The sequence below is a fragment of the Chiroxiphia lanceolata genome, chromosome 5, assembly GCF_009829145.1.
Source record: "Chiroxiphia lanceolata isolate bChiLan1 chromosome 5, bChiLan1.pri, whole genome shotgun sequence".
Lineage (NCBI taxonomy): Eukaryota > Metazoa > Chordata > Aves > Passeriformes > Pipridae > Chiroxiphia > Chiroxiphia lanceolata.
In genome coordinates, this window is record NC_045641.1 from 1,541,378 (window position 1) to 1,559,843 (window position 18,466).

Here is an 18,466-nt window from a genome sequence, read left to right on the forward strand (position 1 = left end):
CCCTGCCAAGGGACACAATCAGCTCCTGGAAGGTTTCACAGCAATTCCAGGAGGCCCAGAGGCACCTGAGCTGCTCCAGGGATGTGATTCCCAACTCTTTTATGTTGTGGAAAATGGAATCTTTATATAGATTAAAAAAATGCAGCAACTGAGCTGGGCCAATGCAGGTCACCCTGCTCCTTTGGCCCCACTCCTTGCACCTTCCATCTTGTTATATTTGGACCTCTCTTGAGTTCTGTTGTACAAACATCCAAAAAACCCACTTTTGATGCTGCCACATCAAAAGTGTAATTTTTTCCCAACATTCAGAAGCTGCAAGAAAACATGTTTTGCTTTTCCACCTCCCAAACAATCATTTTCCTGGGCTGAGTGACACGTTTTCTCCCTGTCAGGGACTCAGAACCAGTGACAAAATCGATTCATGGAAGGTTTCAGAGCAATTCCAGGAGGTCCAGAGGCACCTGAGCTGCTCCAGGGATGTGATTCCCAACTCTTTTATGTTGTGGAAAATGGATTCTTTTGATAGATTAAAAAATCCAGCAGCTGAGTTGGGACAACCCAAGTCACTCTGCTCCTTTGGCCCCACTCCTTGCACCTTCCATCTTATTATATTTGGACCTCTGTTGAGTTCTGTTGTACCAACATCAAAAAAAGCCACTTTTGATGCTGCCACATCAAAAGTGTAATTTTTTCCCAACTTTCAGAAGCTGAAAGAAAACATGTTTTGCTTTTCCACCTCCCAAACAATCATTTTCCTGGGCTGAGTGACATGTTTTCTCCCTGTCAGGGACTCAGGACCGCTGACACAATCAACTCCTGGAAGGTTTCACAGCAATTCCAGGAGGCCCAGAGGTACCTGAGCTGCTCCAGGGATGTGATTCCCAACTGTTGGATATTGAGAAAAGTGGATTTTTTTAATAGATTAGAAAATGCAGCACCTAAGCTGGGCCAATGCAGGTCACCCTACTCCTCTGGCCCCACCCCTTGCACCTTGTTATATTTGGACCTCTCTTGAGTTCTGTTGTACGAACATCAAAAAAAAGCCACTTTTGATGCTGCCACATCAAAAGTTTTTGCTCAGCTTTCAGAAGCTGAAGGAAAACATGTTTTGCTTTTCCACCTCCCAAACACTCATTTTCCGGGGCTGAGTGACACGTTTTCTCCCTGTCAGGGACTCAAGAGCAGAAGAAAAACTCCATGGACTGTGAATAACTGGAATTGTCAGGCAGCTCCTGGCTTTGTCCGTGGCAGTGGGATCCCAAATTCCCCTTTGTTCAGCTCAGCAGGGAATGGCTCTTTAACAGCTCTTTAACAGGTCTTTAAGTACAATATCCCGATGCCCTTTTGCCACTGCCCTGAATTTTCCTTTCAGCAGCTCCCAAAACGTTCCTTTTCCACAGGAGGGAGCGGGAAAACGGGCAGGAATAAGATCCCATGAACCCAAGGACGGCTTGGACAATCGAATCAATCAATTAATTCAAATTAAGCCTTGTGCTGAAATCGAATTCTTCTAAAACTCGGTGTAAAGCTTCGCTTTCCAGCCCCACTAAAGGAGCTTTGGGAGGCTGGGAGGGAAGCACTGGGAATCATGGAATATCCCGAGCTGGAAGGGACCCACGAGGAAAGCTCTGATGTAGTCGCCATCACGGAAACGTGGTGGGATGACTCACATGACTGGAGTGCTCCCGTGGGTGGCTACAGGCTCTTCAGAAGGGACAGGCAGGGGAGGAGAGGTAGAGGGGTGGCTCTGTATGTTAGAGAGTCATGGAATGATAGAATCCCAGAACCAGCCGGGTTGGAAGGGACCTCTGAGATCATCCAGCCCAACCCTTGATCCAACCCCGCCGTGGTTCCCAGCCCATGGCACTGATGCCACATCCAGTCTGTCCTTAAACACCTCCAGGGATGGAGAATCCACCACTTCCCTGGGCAGCCCATTCCAATGGCTGAGCACCCTCTCTGCAAAGAAATTCTTTCTAATCTCCAACCTAAACCTCCCCTGGCACAGCTTTAGACCGAGCCCTCTTGTCTTGCTGATGGTTGCCTGGGAAAAGAGACCAACCCCCCCCGGCTCCCCCCTCCTGTCAGGGAGTTGCAGAGAGTGAGGAGGTCTCCCCTGAGCCTCCTCCTCTCCAGGCTGAGCCCCCCCAGCTCCCTCAGCCTCTCCTCCCAGCACTTGTGCTCCAGTCCCTTCCCCAGCCTCGCTGCTCTTCTCTGCCCCTGCTCCAGCCCCTCCAGGGCCTTGCTGAGCTCAGGGCCCAGAGCTGGACACAGCACTCCAGGGGTGGCCTCACCAGCGCTGAGTCCAGGGGCAGAATCACTTCCTTGGCCCTGTTGGCCACACTGTTCCTGAGCCAGGCCAGGATCCATTGGCCCTCTTGCCCCCCTGGCCACACTCGGGCCCCTCTTCAGCTCCCTGCCCAGCCCAACTCCCAGCTCCCTCTCTGTCTCTTGACCCTGCAGAAGTTGAAGTCAGTAACAATAAGGTTGAGTGTCTGTGGATCAGAATCAGGGGGAAGGCCCACAAGGTGATATCCTGGTGGGACTCTGTCACAGACATCCCCTGATATTTTATTCTCTGATTTTTATGTTTTATATTTATATATATATGTTATGTGCTATATTTTTATATATAAATACATATTATTTTATATTTATAAATTTACATATTTATTTATAAGTTTTATAATTAAAAAATCCCCTGATGTTTTGTCACCTCTGATTTATATTTATATTTATATTTATATTTATATTTATATTTATATTTATATTTATATTTATATTTATATTTATATTTATATTTGTTTTATATTTATATATGTAATATATATAATATTTATATACATAAATATATATTATATATTATGTTTATATTTGTATAAATTTATTTAAATGTTTTATATTTCTAAAACATCCCCAGATGTTTTGTCACCTCAGATTTTTATGTTTTATATTTATATATATAATGTATTATATTTTTATATATAAATATATACATTATATATTATATTTACATGTTCTATATTTATAAAACATTCCCCATCTCTGATTTTTATGTTTATATCTATTTATATTTTTTATATCATATTTATATATATAAATACATATTACATATTACATTTATATATATTTATTTATATGTTTTATATTTATAAAACATTCCCTGACATTTTATCATCTCTGATTTTTATGTTTTGTATTTATATATATTGTATATTATATTTATATATATATTATAAATTTATTTATATGTTTTATATTTCTAAAACATCCCCTGGTGTTTTCTCACCTCTGATTTTTATGTTTTATGTTTAGATATATATAATACATTAAAATTTTTATATATTGCATATAATATATTTTTTATATATTTATTTACATGTTTTATATTTATAAAACAACCTCTGATGTTTTATCCCTCTGCTCCATCCTGGGCCTCCTTCCTAATTCATCCTGGGCCTCCTTCCTGCTCCATCCTGGGCCTCCTTCCTGCTCCATCCTGGGCCTTCTTCCTGCTCCATCCTGGGCCTTCTTCCTGCTCCTTCCTGCTCCATCCTGGGCCTTCTTCCTGCTCCATCCTGGGCCTTCTTCCTGCTCCATCCTGGGCCTCCTTCCTGCTCCATCCTGGGCCTCTTTCCTGCTCCTTCCTGCATCCACCTGCTCCATCCTGGGCCTCCTTCCTGCTCCTTCTTGGACCTCCCTCCTGCTCCATCCTGGGCCTCCTTCCTGCTCCATCCTGCTTCATCCTGGGCCTCCTTCCTGCATCCCCCAGATCCATCCTGGGCCTCCTTCCTGCTCCTTCCTGCTCCTTCCTGGGCCTCCTTCTTGCTCCATCCTGGGCCTCCTTCCTAATTCATCCTGGGCCTCCTTCCTCCTCCATCCTGGGCCTCCTTCCTAATTCATCCTGGGCCTCCTTCCTCCTCCATCCTGGGCCTCCTTCCTGCTCCTTCCTGCTCCATCCTGGGCCTCCTTCCTGCATCCACCTGCTCCATCCTGGGCCTCCTTCCTGCTCCATCCTGCTCCATCTCCATCCTGGGCCTCCATCCTGCTCCTTCCTGCTCCATCCTGGGCCTCCTTCCCGCATCCCCGTGCTCCATCCTTGGCCTTCTTCCTGCTCCATCCTGGGCCTCCTTCCTGTTCCTTCCTGCTCCATCCTGGGCCTCCTTCCTGCTCCATCCTGGGCCTCCTTCCTACTCCATCCTGGGCCTCCTTCCTCCTCCATCCTGGGCCTCCTTCCTGCTCCATCCTGCTCCATCCTGGGCCTTCTTCCTGCATCCCTGTACTCAATCCTGGACCTCCTTCCTGTTCCATCCTGGGCCTCCTTCCTGGGCGTCCTCCCTGCATCCCCCTGATCCATCGTGGATCCACCTGCTCCATCCTGGGCCTCCTTCCTGCTCCTTTCTGCTCCATCCTGGGCCTCCTTCCTGCTCCTTCCTGCTCCATCCTGGGCCTCCTTCCTGCTCCATCCTGGGCCTCCTTCCTGCATCCCCCTGCTCCATCCTGGGCCTCCATCCTGCTCCATCCTGGGCCTCCTTCCTGCTCCATCCTGGGCCTTCTTCCTGCTCCATCCTGCTCCATCCTAGGCTTCCTTCCTGCTCCATCCTGGGCCTCCTTCCTGCATCCCCCTGCTCCAGCAGGGAATCCTCCTTGGGCACAGGGGGGTCTCTCACCCCGATGTCCCCCCCCGGGCACAGGGTGGGTCCCTGCAGTTGGGGGTCAAATATTCCCCACAGCTCATCCCCAGCCTCCCATCCCTGTGTTTTTTTGGGACCTCCCCCATCCTGTCTCTCCCCAAAGAGCAGCTGCTGCTCGACCACAGCGCAGGGAGAGCCCCGGGAAGCCCCGGGAGGGAATATTTGGGATGTGGGAGCGGGAAGGAGGCAGCAGCTGCGAGGTCTGGCTATAAAAAGGTCCCCTGGGGTGGGGGTGGTTGGGGTGGGGTGGTCTCTGTCCTTGCTGCTAATTCCAAATATGTCCTGGAGCTGAGAGCCAGCAGGTCCTCTCTATCCCACCGGCAATTCCCTGTTTTCCTTTCCATTTTTCCCCCCGGGAAAAGGCAGAATTCACACCCGACAGTTTTAACTCAGGGTTTCCCAGAATTTATAAATTACTTAGTAAATAAATTTATAAGTAACAATATTTAATAATTATTAATGATAATAATTTTAATTTAATAATTATTTAATAATAATATTTATTTATTTAAGTAAATAAATTTATTTAGTGAATAAGTAAATTATTAGTAAATAAATAAATTATTATAATTATAACGTATTTATAATATATAACATATATAATATATCATATATTATATAATATATGATATATATTTTATATACTTTATATGTTATATATTATTATTATATATTATTATATATTATACATTATTATATATTATACATTATTATATTTTATACATTATTATAATTATAATGTATAATATATAATGGATAATATACAATATGCAATATACAATATATAATATAATATATATATAATATATTCTATTCATAATATAAATTATTATTAATATAACTAAATTATTTAGTAAATAAATAAATTATTATAATTATAATACATTTTTATATATATTATATAATATATTATATATTGTATATATTTTATACATTATATATTATTATTATATATTAGTATATATTATATATTATACATTATTATATATTATACATTATTATAATTACAATATATTATATATAATGGATAATATACAATATATAATATAATATGTAATATATTCTATTTATAATATAAATTATTATTATTATTATAAATAAATTATTTAGTAAATAAATTAATTGAGTTTCATGCTCTTAAGTTGCCCAAGTTCCTCATTTTCCCTTTTCCTGCTGAGGAGCAGATTCCTCTTGGGAAGAGGAGAAGATCTTGCTCAACCAGCAGGTTTGGGACACGTATTTTGGGAGTTTGGGGGGTTTTTTGCCTCCTAAACCACTGTCCAGGTACTTTTTGTGTGGGTTGATTTTCCCTCCTAGAAGAATATCCAGGTACTTTCTAGGAGGGTTGATTTTCCCTCCTAAAACACTCTCCAGGTCCTTTTTGGGAAGGTTGATTTTCCCTCTTAAAATAATATCCAGGTACTTTCTGAGAGGGTTAATTCTGCCTCCTAAATTAATGTCCAGGTCCTTTTTGAAAACATTGATTTTCCCTCCTAAAAAACTGTCCAGGTCCTTTTTAGAGGGTTGATTTTCCCTCCTAAAATACTCTCCAGGCCCTTTTTGAGGAGGTTGATTTTCCCTCCTAAAACACCCTCCAGGTCCTTTTTGGGAGGGTTGATTTTCCGTCCTAAAAAAATATCCAGGTCCTTTTTAGAGGGTTGATTTTCCCTCCTAAAACACTGTCCAGGTCTTTCTTGAGAACACTGATTTTCCCTCCTAAAATAATGTCCAGGTCCTTCTTGAGAACATTGATTTTCCCTCCTAAAATAATGTCCAGGTCCTTTTTGAGAACATTGATTTTCCCTCCTAAACCCCTCTCCAGATCCTCTTTGGGAGGGTTGATCTTCCCTCCTAAAACACCTCGAGGTCACCTTTAGAACAGGTCACTTGGGGAGTTTTGGGCCCGTCCAAGGCGATGAAAATTCCCACATTTTTTTGCGTTCCCGCTCCAACATCTCCCCAGAATTTAAAGGTCTCCCTTCAAGGGAGAATTTAAAGGGCCAATTTAAGGGAGAATTTAGAGCTCTCCCTTCTTGAGGATCATCCAACTCCACCCTGCCCTCCCACATCCCAGATTCCAAATCCAACTAATCCTCCAGCATCTCCCGGTCTTTGGGATCTCCCAAAACCTAAAAACAGGGAAAAAACTTCTTTCCTTTGACTCCAAGTCGCTCGTTTCGACGCCGTTCGTGACGCCGCCGTCGCCCCCACCCCGGACCTTCCAACCTGGATCAACCAAAGGCGGTTTGGGGGAGTTTTTAGTGGGAAAACCAAGAGGCAAATTAGGGAATCAGTGGAATAAATTACCACTAAAGCCTCTTGTCCACCGGGCACTGCGGGGATTTAGGGACGGATCAGATCCAAGGAATCCTCGGGTCTCGCGGGACGGGGTCAAAACCGATTCCCGATCCTTTGGCAGGAGGACAAAAAAACACGAATCCCAAAGCTCAGAAAACAAGGAAGGGGCCTAAACCGGAATGCAACACCCAGGAGATTCCCATGGAAGTCCGGAACAAAGCCCCAAAATCGTGGGATTGTGCCTAAAAACAGACAAGTGCTCTGGATAACCATGAGGGCGAGGCCGTTTTTCCCGGGATAAAGTGAATTATTTGGGGGGCACAAAACCTTCCCTGGAGTTTCCTGCTTTTTCAACCGACCCCAAACTTCGACATTTCGACCTCTCCATTTTCTCCCCCCCTCGAGTTGAGCCTCTTTAAGACAAAACCAAAGCCAAACTCTCCCGTTGAGCCGGGTTCAATCCTGGGGATGATTTTATCCCCTTCTCCCTTTTCCAGGGGGATGCGAAGGAAAAGGAGCTCTGCTCCTTTAAGCCCCGGAAAACTCCTTTTCCATCCAGGTGGAGTCAAAGCCTTTCCCGGGCTATAAAGTCACGGAGAGGGGAGAGAGAGGGGCAGGAACAGCAGCTGTTTTCCTTGGATCTTCCCAAGCCTCCGGTCTCACCATGGTAAGAGCGCGCTCGGATCGAGCTCGACTTAAAAAATATAAACCTCGGGTTTATTTTTTTTTTCCCCCAAGTTTTTCTGGGCTCCTGCAGCTCTTTTTTTTTTTTTTTTCCCCCCCCTCCTCTCCTTCTCTCCTTCCTTCCTGCCGGGGTTTGTTAATCCCGAGCAGTTTTCGCTCTAATTGCTCATTAACTTCTGGCTTCGTCGTCGATTCGGGGGGTTTGCTCCTTATTTGGGAAAAGTCGAGGGATGTTGCTCGGAGTGGCCTCCGAGTTGCAAAGTTTCTGTCTCTTTATGACAAATTGAGTTTAATTTTCTTTTTTTTTTTTGGGCTGAAAGCTCGTTATCTCCATCCTAAACTCAACTCTAAATTTAAACTTCGCTGTTTCTCCCCCCCCCCCCCCAAATTTAACACTCCAAACGTTTTAAACTGAGAACTAAAACCCCAACTTTTAGGGGTTTTTTTCCTTTTTTTTTTCTTTAGGAACGAGCTGCCATGTTGCCTTTGTCTGCTCTTAAAAATCCCTTAGGATTAGATATTAAATCCATAAATTCCTCCCCCCCCTCCCCCCTTTTTTCCAGGTGGGTTTTTTTTTTTTTTTTTTAGTGGAATCTTCTCTCCCCGAGTTTTTGCAGCTGTGGAAATTCGAGTGGATTATTAAAAAAAAAAAACAAAAAAACCACCCAAAAACCCCCAACCATCAACCCCTTAAAAAATTCTGGCTGATCCAGCTGGAAACTTTAATTTAAAGAGTAGCACAAGTGGCAACTCTTTTTTTTTTTTAGAACTTTTTTTTTGTGTTGGAAAAAAATCTCCCCTAAACCCTTTGGGATCAGATATTAAATCCATAAATTCCCTCCCTCCCCTTTTTCCTGGTGGTTTTTTTTGGGTTTTTTTTGGTTTTTTTTAATGGAATCTTTGCAGCTGTGGAAATTTAAGTGGATTTTTTTTTTTTTTAGGCTGGTTATTAAAAAAAAAAAAACAACAAAACACCAAAAAACCAAAACCAACCTGCAAAACCCCTGAAAAAAATTCTGGCTGATCCAGCTGGAAACTTGAATTTAAAGAGTAGCACGAGTGGCACCTTTCTTTTTTTTTTTTTACTCTTTTTTTTTTTTTGTGGATGCAAAGGAGTAACTGGTTGGAAAAAAAATCTCCTGGTGTCCCTTTTTACATGTTGGAAAAGGAGGGGGAAGAAAACTTCAAAGCCACGGAGCTTTTTGAACTTTTTCCCTTTAATCTGCTCCTGCCTGGGCTGTCTTGGCTATAAAACAGATAAATATTTACATGGTTTGGGGTTTTTTTTTCTTTTTTTTTGTTTTTTCCCAATGGGAAAAATCAGCTGGACAACAATAGCCAGAGGCAAGTTTGTCTGGATGGGGAATGTGGGAGATCTGGGATCTCACAAAAAAAAAAAACCAAAAACAAAAAACAAAAAACAAATCAACAAACCCCAAAACTTTCTGGAATATTTAAATTGGGAGGGGAAAAAAAACCTGAAAAAATTGCCCCGAAAAGCCGCATTTTTGTTCCTTTAGAGCAGGTCTTGATTTTTTTTTTTTTTTGGTTCCTTATGGTTTTAATTTTCTTTTTTTTCTTTTTTTTTTTTTTTTTTTTTTTTCATTTCCTTTGTTCCCGTTCCCTGCTGGTATTCCCGGGGTTCTGGAAATACCTCCCTGGGGCAGCAGGTGCTGGGAATGTGGGATCTGGGAATGTGGGATCCGGGGAGACGGGAACAGCTGATCCCGAAAAACCGGGGGCTGGGAAGTATTGCAACCATCCCGCTGGGAGGGGTGGGCAGCATTTCCCACATAGTGGGAATATCAGCTGGGAGAGAGGGAATATCAGCTGGGAAAGAGGCCCAGACTAAGCTTAGGTGGGGTTTTAACCAGCTGCGGGTCGTGGTTTGATCAGAGATCAGTAAAATCTGCCAAAAAAAGCAATGAAAAATGAGTAGAAGCTGCAAAAGTCATCGAAAGTCAGCGAAAATACGCGAAAACGTCGTAAAAATCGGAAAGATCCGCGAAAAGATCGTAAGAAACTCAGCAGAAATCTTCAAAAAAAAAATTTAGTCAAAGCTCGGTTTAAATCTGCCCCAAAACTCATCAAATGTCAAAGATCCAAAAATATGTGGAAAAATCTGCGTGATCTGGAAAAACGTCGTTAAAAAATCAGCAAAATCTGCCAAAAAAAAATTTGTCAAAACCCAGGAAAATCTGCGAAAAAAAAATTCATCAAAAAAAAGGAAAATCTGTGAAAAAAATTCACCAAAAACCAGGAAAATCTGCAAAAACAGTAATAAAAAGTGAGGAAAATCTGCCAAAAAAAAATTCATCAAAAATCAGGAAAATCCGCAAAAAGGTCATAAAAAATCGGCAAAAATCTGTGAAAAAATTCATCAAAAATTTTCCCAAAAAATCAGTCAAAACTCAGTATAATCTGCCCAAAAGCTGATGGAATATTAGGAAAATCAGCAAAAATATATGGAAAAATCTGCGTGATCTGCGAAAATGTCATAAAAAAAAATCAGCAAACTCTGCCAAATAAAAATTCGTCGAAAACCAGGAAAATCTGCAAAAAAAGTAATAAAAAATGAGGAAAATCTGCCAAAAAAAAAATTCATCAAAAGTCAGGAAAATCTGCGAAAAGATCATAAAAATCTGTGAAAAGATCATTAAAACTCAGCAAAAATCTGCAAAAAAAAATTGTCAAAAATTGTCCAAAAAAATTTGTCAGAACTCAGTATAATCTGCCCCAAAAACGCATGGAATATTAGGGAAATCAGCAAAAATATACGGAAAAATCTGTGTGATCTGCAAAAACGCCATTGAAAAATTTCAGCAAAATCTGCCAAAAAAAAAAAATCATAAAAACCAGGAAAATCCGTGAAAAAAGTAATAAAAAATTAGAAAAATCTGCAAAAAAAAAAAACAAGAGGAAAATCTGCAAAAAAATAATAAAAAATGAGGAAAATCTGCAAAAAAAGTAATAAAAAATGAGGAAAATCTGCAAAAAAAGTAATAAAAAATGAGGAAAATCTGCCAAAAAAAGAAATAAAAAATGAGGAAAATCTGCAAAAAAAGTAATAAAAAGTGAGGAAAATCTGCAAAAAAAGTCGTAAAAATTCAGAAAAAATTGCAAAAAAAATGTTCATCCAGCTGGTTTTTCCAGCTTTTTGGTGGATGAGCCGGGTGTGTGTGTGAGGTCGCTGGAGGGGGGAGAAGTGACTTCTCCATCCCGAGGGGACAAGTGGCCCCGTGTCCTTCTCCTGGTACCCAGGACTAACTAAACCGGGCTTATCTCGGTGCAGTTAGGCCGGACCTAAGCCAAGGTGCGACACTGGTGGGCTCAGCTGCCCGGTTTGCCATTCCCAGGTGGGATTCCCGGCTTTCTGGGAGTTGGGATTCTCCCAGCCGGGGAGCCAGGACGGGAGGCCCCGCCATCCCTTTGATCCCAGCGGCAGGTGCCAATTATCCTGGGAATGGCACAGCCATCAAAAAGTCCCCTGGGAGAGTCTCCGGTGCCTTCAGGATTCCCTGGAGGCTCCTGGAGTGACCTGGATAAACCTGGATAAACCTGGATAAACCAGGACTCGGAGCCGCTCCCGGGGCCTTGTTGTGGCCCCAGGCACCTGCTGCTTTCCTGCTGCGATCCCAAGCTTGGATGTGGCTTTCCCAAGCTTGGACGTGGCTTTCCCAAGCTTGGCTTCTCCCTTGTTTTTGGGTCAGGAGCCTGGAGCTGTTGTCCCTGGTGCCCCATTTCTCCGGGATCTCCGGCCGAGCGAGGAGCCGGCGCCGCTCGGCTGCTTCCTGCTTTCCCACCTCCTTCCTTCCTCCTTCCTAGGGATTGGATCAGATCCAAGGAATGAGGGATGTGTGTCCCCTTCCTATGGATGTGATGTCCCATTCCTATGGATTCCGTGTCCCCTTCCTATGGATGTGTGTCCCCTTCCTTGGGATGTGTGTCCCCTTCCTAGGAATTCTGTCCCCTTCCTATGGATGTGTCCCCTTCCTCAGGATTCTATGTCCCCTTCCTAGGGATGTGTGTCCCCTTCTTTGGGATGCCGTGTCCCCTTCCTCGGGATTCTGTGTCCCCTTCCTATGGATGCATGTCCCCTTCCTATGGGTGCCGTGTCCCCTTCCTCGGGATTCTGTGTCCCCTTCCTATGGATGCATGTCCCCTTCCTATGGGTGCCGTGTCCCCTTCCTCGGGATTCTGTGTCCCCTTCCTATGGATGCATGTCCCCTTCCTATGGGTGCCGTGTCCCCTTCCTATGGATTCTGCGTCCCCTTCCTATGGATTCTGTGTCCCCTTCCTATGGATGTGTGTCCCCTTCCTATGGATTCTGTGTCCCCTTCCTATGGATGTGTGTCCCCTTCCTATGGATTCTGTGTCCCCTTCCTATGGATGTGTGTCCCCTTCCTATGGATGTGTGTCCCCTTCCTATGGATGTGTGTCCCCTTCCTCGGGATGCCGTGTCCGGCTGCCCTGGTTTGATCCCAACTCCAGCTCCCCGCAGCGGGTGGAAGCCGCCTGTTTTCCCCCTGTTTTCCGCCTGTTTTCCTCGTTATCCGCCGTAACAAACAACTCCAACCGGGGCTGGAATTGCTGGAATTCCCGCTCCCCGAGCCACAGGATGTCCCAAACCCCTCCCTACCGAGCCTTTTCCTGTCGTTCCAGAGGGAGTGCATCTCCATCCACATCGGGCAGGCCGGGGTGCAGATGGGCAATGCCTGCTGGGAGCTGTACTGCCTGGAGCACGGCATCCGGGCCGACGGCACCATCCCGGCGTCCAAGCCGGGCAAATCCCCGGATCCCGGCTCGGAGCAGGCGGATTCTTCCTTCGAGACCTTCTTCTGCGAGACGGCGTCCGGGAAACACGTGCCCAGGGCCGTGTTCATCGACCTGGAGCCCACGGTCATCGGTAAGAGGATTTTTGGGGATTCCCCGCCCTTCTTCCTTGGGAATTGTGTTGCCGCCCGTGTTTCCCGGCTGATCCCGCTCCTCCGCTCCCATAAAACATTCCCAGCCGTCCAAAGGAGGTGGGATTCGCCTTTCCAAGTGGATCTGGGGGTGACAAATGCTGTCACCATGCCCGGCTTTGGTTGATCCCTCCTTTTGAGGCCTGTTCTTCCCAGCGGGTGTGAAGTGATTTATCGTGGATTTATCATGGATTTATCATGGATTTATCATGGATTTATCAACCTTGGTGCTCCTTGATGGAATTGCACCATCCAGGTGTGGCACACCTGGTTCTAATGCCCCCCCTGGAGCACCTTTGGTGCCACCACTCCGTGGTTTTGTGGGAATGGGGTGTCCCCTTCCGTCAAAGGTCGGACTCGATCTTGGAGGTCTTTTCCCAACCTAATTCCTCGTGGGATTCTTGCTCCTGCAAGACTTCCAGTTCCCCTTCCCTTCCCCGTTTCCTTGGTGATCCCTGAGTGTTTAACTCAGTTGTGGCACCTCCCTAGAGAACAAATTCTGGTTTTTTTTTTGCTCGAGGAACTGGTGGAAATCATTCCCAACTCACATCCCTCTCCCTGCTTCTGCCTCCCGGGCTTCTCCCCCTCTCTCCCCCTGTGGGATGTGTGAGTCACTGGATCATCATCCAAGGAAAGGAGTGCAGACTCCTTTGGGCTCAGCTTAATTTTTAGTCTTGATTCAATTAGGAGTGCAGTGATTGAGTCTGTAGGATATGAAGTGTATCCAATATTGGGACGGAGCGGATCCAAAACCCCTCTGGAGCTGCCTCCAACCTCAGAGGCTGCCTGGAGCTGAGGGAAAACTGCTCCCTATGCCTATCTTGGAAGCTGGATCAGATGGATCAACACTGGAAGCCTTTTGCCTTGTGTTGAGGACCTTCCAGACTCTCCCAGATGCTTTGGGAACAAGCTGAAAAACCAGCTTCACGCAGCGACCAATCCCACAAAAAGTGGGAGCACAGGCAGGGTCCTAACTCCTTAAGATGGGTAATTTAGGGTCTCGAGGTGGAAGACGGAGGAGAGGCAGCTGGAGCTTTGACAAATCGGTCATTCCTGCCCCTTCCATCGCTCCCAGTTGGAACTGCCTATTTTTTGGTGGCCATTCACAGAATCATAGAATCAGCTGGGTTGGAAGGGACCTCTGAGATCATCCAGCCCAACCCTTGATCCAACCCCGCCGTGGTTCCCAGCCCATGGCACTGATGCCACATCCAGTCTGTCCTTAAACACCTCCAGGGATGGAGAATCCACCCCTTCCCTGGGCAGCCCATTCCAATGGCTGAGCACCCTCTCTGCAAAGAAATTCTTCCTGATATCCAACCTAAACCTCCCCTGGCACAGCTTTAGACTGAGCCCTCTTGTCTTGCTGATGATTGCCTGGGAAAAGAGACCAACCCCCCCGGCTCCCCCCTCCTGTCAGGGAGTTGCAGAGAGTGAGGAGGTCTCCCCTGAGCCTCCTCCTCTCCAGGCTGAGCCCCCCCAGCTCCCTCAGCCTCTCCTCCCAGCACTTGTGCTCCAGTCCCTTCCCCAGCCTCGCTGCTCTTCTCTGCCCCTGCTCCAGCCCCTCCAGGGCCTTGCTGAGCTCAGGGCCCAGAGCTGGACACAGCACTCCAGGGGTGGCCTCACCAGCGCTGAGTCCAGGGGCAGAATCACTTCCTTGGACCTGTTGGCCACACTGTTCCTGAGCCAGGCCAGGACCCATTGGCCTTCTTGGCCACCAGGGCACACTCTGGCTCCTCTTCAGCTTCTTGTCAATCCCAAACTCCCAGCTCCCTTCCTGCCTGGCTGCTCTCCAGCCCCTCTGGCCCAGCCTGGATCTGCCGGGGGTTCTTGTGGCCAAAGGGCAGCACCCGGCCCTTGGCCTTGGGGAACCTCATCCTGTTGGAATCAGCCCAACTCTCCAACCTATCCAGGTCCCTCTGCAGAGCCCTCCTGCCTTCCAGCTGATCGACACTTCCCCCCAGCTTGGGGTCATCTGCAAATTTGCTGATGATGGACTCAATCCCCATGCGTTTCGCTCTGTCCCAGCGATGTCCCAGCCCCGTAACTGCTCTGCTCCTCTTCTCCTTTTCCAGATGAGATCAGGACGGGCCCCTACCATGGGCTCTTCCACCCGGAGCAGCTCATCAGCGGCAAGGAAGACGCCGCCAACAACTACGCCCGCGGCCACTACACCATCGGCAAGGAGATCATCGACACCGTGCTCAGCAGGATCCGCAAGATGGTGAGAGGGATGTCGGGATTGCCATGGAATCCTGGGATATCGGGGGGGGCTAGAGCTGTGGAATATTAAGGAATATTAAGGAATCACGGGATATTAAGGGGAGCTTTAAAAGCTCATCTTGTCCCAACTCTCTCTGTAGCGGGTCCACTATCCCGGGTTGCTCCAACCTGGCCTTGGATGCTTCCAAGGATGAGGCAGCCTGTTCCAGGGGCCTCACCACCAAGAATTCCCGTTATCCGACCTAAATTCCCCCTTTTTTTCAATTTGTACCCCTTATTCTTTATCCTATCACTTCGAATCCTGATGAATTTTAAGTGGACACGTTTAAAATAACACCACTAAATAACTCATTTGTGGACGATGTGGTTGAACTTTGGGTTTGGGGGAAAAGTCTTAAAATGAAAAAAAACCAAAAACCCAGAACCAAAAAAAAAACAAACCCATATTTGTGTGATTTCCAAGGGCTGCTGCTGCTGGGATTTGCTCTGGGGGGCTCAGCAAAGCTTTAATGGAGGTGCTCAGCCTGGGGATACACGGAGTGAATCCCCTCAGGAAGGGCTCCGAGCGGGATTCATCCCTGGTTTTCTTTGGGATTAAGGGCTGGGATAACTAAGAGATAAACAGGCCTCGTTCCGCCGCAGGCTGACCAGTGCAGCGGCCTCCAAGGGTTCCTGGTCTTCCACAGCTTCGGGGGAGGCACTGGCTCCGGCTTCACCTCCCTGCTCATGGAGCGGCTCTCCGTGGAGTACAGCAAGAAATCCAAGCTGGAGTTCTCGGTGTACCCGGCCCCGCAGGTGTCCACAGCCGTGGTGGAGCCCTACAACTCCATCCTCACCACGCACACCACGCTGGAGCACTCGGACTGCTCCTTCATGGTGGACAACGAGGCCATCTACGACATCTGCCACCGCAACCTGGACATCGAGCGCCCCACCTACACCAACCTCAACCGCCTCATCGGCCAGATCGTCTCCTCGGTCACGGCCTCGCTGCGCTTCAACGGCGCCCTCAACGTGGACCTCATAGAGTTCCAGACCAACCTGGTGCCCTACCCGCGCATCCACTTCCCGCTGACCACCTACGCGCCCATCGTGTCGGCGGAGAAGGCCTACCACGAACAGCTCTCCGTGCCGGAGATCACCAACGCCTGCTTCGAGTTCTCCAACCAGATGGTGAAGTGCGACCCGCGGCGCGGCAAGTACATGGCCTGCTGCCTCCTCTACCGCGGCGACGTGGTGCCCAAGGACGTCAACGCCGCCATCGCCGCCATCAAGACGCGCCGCTCCATCCAGTTCGTCGACTGGTGCCCCACCGGCTTCAAGGTGGGCATCAACTACCAGCCGCCCACCGTGGTGCCCGGCGGCGACCTGGCCAAGGTGCAGAGGGCCGTGTGCATGCTGAGCAACACCACGGCCATCGCCGAGGCCTGGGCCCGCCTCGACCACAAGTTCGACCTCATGTACGCCAAGAGGGCCTTCGTGCACTGGTACGTGGGCGAGGGCATGGAGGAGGGCGAGTTCTCCGAGGCCAGGGAGGACCTGGCGGCGCTGGAGAAGGATTACGAGGAGGTGGGCAGGGACTCTGCGGACGGGGAGGAGGAGGAGGAGGCCGAGGAGGACGAGTACTGAGGGGACGCGGCCCCGGTCGCGGCGGAGCCAAACCTCAGAGACCTTCTAAGTGGTGCCGAGGGCCTGGAGGAGGCGTCAGGACCATCCCTTGGCATGTTAAACCCTCCCCTGCTTCGCGTAGTCCTGGGTGTCCTGAGCTTTGCCCACGCTGCTGTTTTATCGCTGAATTAAGGCCTGGCTTAGTGTCCGCCTAGGCAGGAGATATCCCGGTCTCCTCCTGCTCCCAGGGGGGGAATGCTGCGAGCTGCTTTGGCTGGAATGGCGAAACTCTGGCTCTGGCTTTTGAGTGTAAAAGCACTTTTTTTTGGGGTTAGGAACGCGCCTGTCCTTCTATGCAACCGCCTTTTTTTGTATGTGAATAAAGACCTTTTTTTTGCCTTTTCGGCTCAGAGAATTCCTTGGATTGTGTGGGGGAGGCGCCTCCCGACCTCGGCTCAGAATTCCTTGGATTGTGTGGGGAGGCGCCTCCCAATCTCGGGTGTTCTGTCCTGAGGAGAAGAGCAGATGCTGAGCTGGGAGACTCATCATCATCAACCCTAATTACTGCTGCGAGGGAAGTGCCTCATATCCTCTGGGAATGCTGCCTGGCTGGAGCTGGATACTCTTCCCAGCTCCAAGAGGAAGCAGGTCTGGGAGCAGGCAGGGAATCCCCGACGTGACCGGTGCCAAACTGGGGAGTGGAATCTGGTTAAAAAGTGCTTTTTTGGGTGGGGTTTTGCCTCCTCCCCATCTCTGGTCGTTCCCTGAGCTGTGTCCTGGTTGCTGGGGCGGGGCTGGAGATGTGGGAGATGCTCCCAAATTGTTTCCTGGGGAGGTGGAAGGAGCCCAGGAGCTAAAATTCCAGGTGGTGACAGCGTGGACAGGCAGAAGTTGGACCCCAAGGAGGATCCAGGCACCCCGAAGCTGCTCACCCCAAAGACCTCGTGGTTGAATGTCCCCTCCTCCAGCCCAGGGGGGCACATTCAGCCCTGGAACCTTGGGGACCGGCTCCGGCATTTCCAGCGGTTGTCCCAAGGGACTGTTCCCAAGGGAACAGTCACTGCTCCTCCAGTGGCCTCGAGCGAGTTCCTGTTGTGCTGATGGTAAATTCTCTAGGATTTTGCTCAATGGTCTAAATTAGGCTGTGGATTAAGTGCTGGTGAGTTTAAGTGCTGTATTTAAACCAGGCTTAGGAGCAAGTTCTCATTGTGCTGATGGTAAATTCTGTAGGATTTTGTTCAATGGTCTAAATTAGGCTGTGGATTACGTGCTGGTAAATTTAAGTGCTGTTCAGATCTTTAGTCCATTAGACCCATGCTTAAGCCGGGCCTAGGAGTGAGTCCTGTTGTGCTGGTGGTAAATTTGGTGGGATTTTGTTCAATGGTCTAAATTAGGCTGTGGATTACGTGCTGGTAAATTTAAGTGCTGTTCAGATCTTTAGTCCATTAGACCCATGCTTAAGCTGGGCCTAGGAGTGAGTTCCTGTTGTGCTGATGGTAAATTCTCTAGGATTTTGCTCAATGGTCTAAATTAGGCTGTGGATTAAGTGCTGGTAACTTTAAGTGCTGTAGTTAAGATGGGCCTAGGAGCGAGTTCCTGTTGTGCTGGTGGTAAATTCTGTGGGATTTTGCTCAATGGTCTAAATTAGGCTGTGGATTAAGTGCTGGTGAGTTTAAGTGCTGTGGTTAAGCCAGGCCTAGGAGCAAGTTCCTGTTGTGCTGATGGTAAATTCTGTGGGATTTTATTCAGTGGTCTAAATTAGGCTGTGGATTAAGTGCTGGTGAGTTTAAGTGCTGTTCAAACCTTTAATCCACTAGGGAGAAGGATCTGGATGGTGGTGGGGACAAGACCACGAGGCTTTGGAAACCCTCCATGCCCTGGAGTGGATGCAAAACAACCTTAAACCACAGGGAATTCCCGGAGGAGAAACTGGGAATCCCTCCTGAGCTTTCCTGATCAGTCCTGCTTTTCCCTTCCCAAGGAATTGTGTGTATG

General features: G+C 47.5%; 1 protein-coding gene across 1 annotated transcript; it reads left to right on the forward strand.

Annotated features, from left to right (window-relative positions):
- The first annotated feature begins 7,420 nt into the window (after positions 1 to 7,420).
- Positions 7,421 to 16,871, forward strand: TUBAL3 (tubulin alpha like 3). Its single transcript, XM_032687290.1, has 4 exons — positions 7,421 to 7,659; positions 12,339 to 12,582; positions 14,716 to 14,864; positions 15,506 to 16,871. Exons 1-4 carry the CDS (start codon positions 7,657 to 7,659, stop codon positions 16,490 to 16,492), a joined length of 1,383 nt encoding a protein of 460 aa, XP_032543181.1. The 5' UTR covers positions 7,421 to 7,656; the 3' UTR covers positions 16,493 to 16,871.
- The last annotated feature ends 1,595 nt before the right edge of the window (positions 16,872 to 18,466 follow it).

Coding starts and splice junctions, on each gene's coding strand:
- TUBAL3 (XM_032687290.1), top strand. Junction 12,583..14,715: donor CCTGGAGCCCACGGTCATCG/GTAAGAGGATTT, acceptor CTCCTTTTCCAG/ATGAGATCAGGACGGGCCCC. Junction 14,865..15,505: donor TCAGCAGGATCCGCAAGATG/GTGAGAGGGATG, acceptor GTTCCGCCGCAG/GCTGACCAGTGCAGCGGCCT.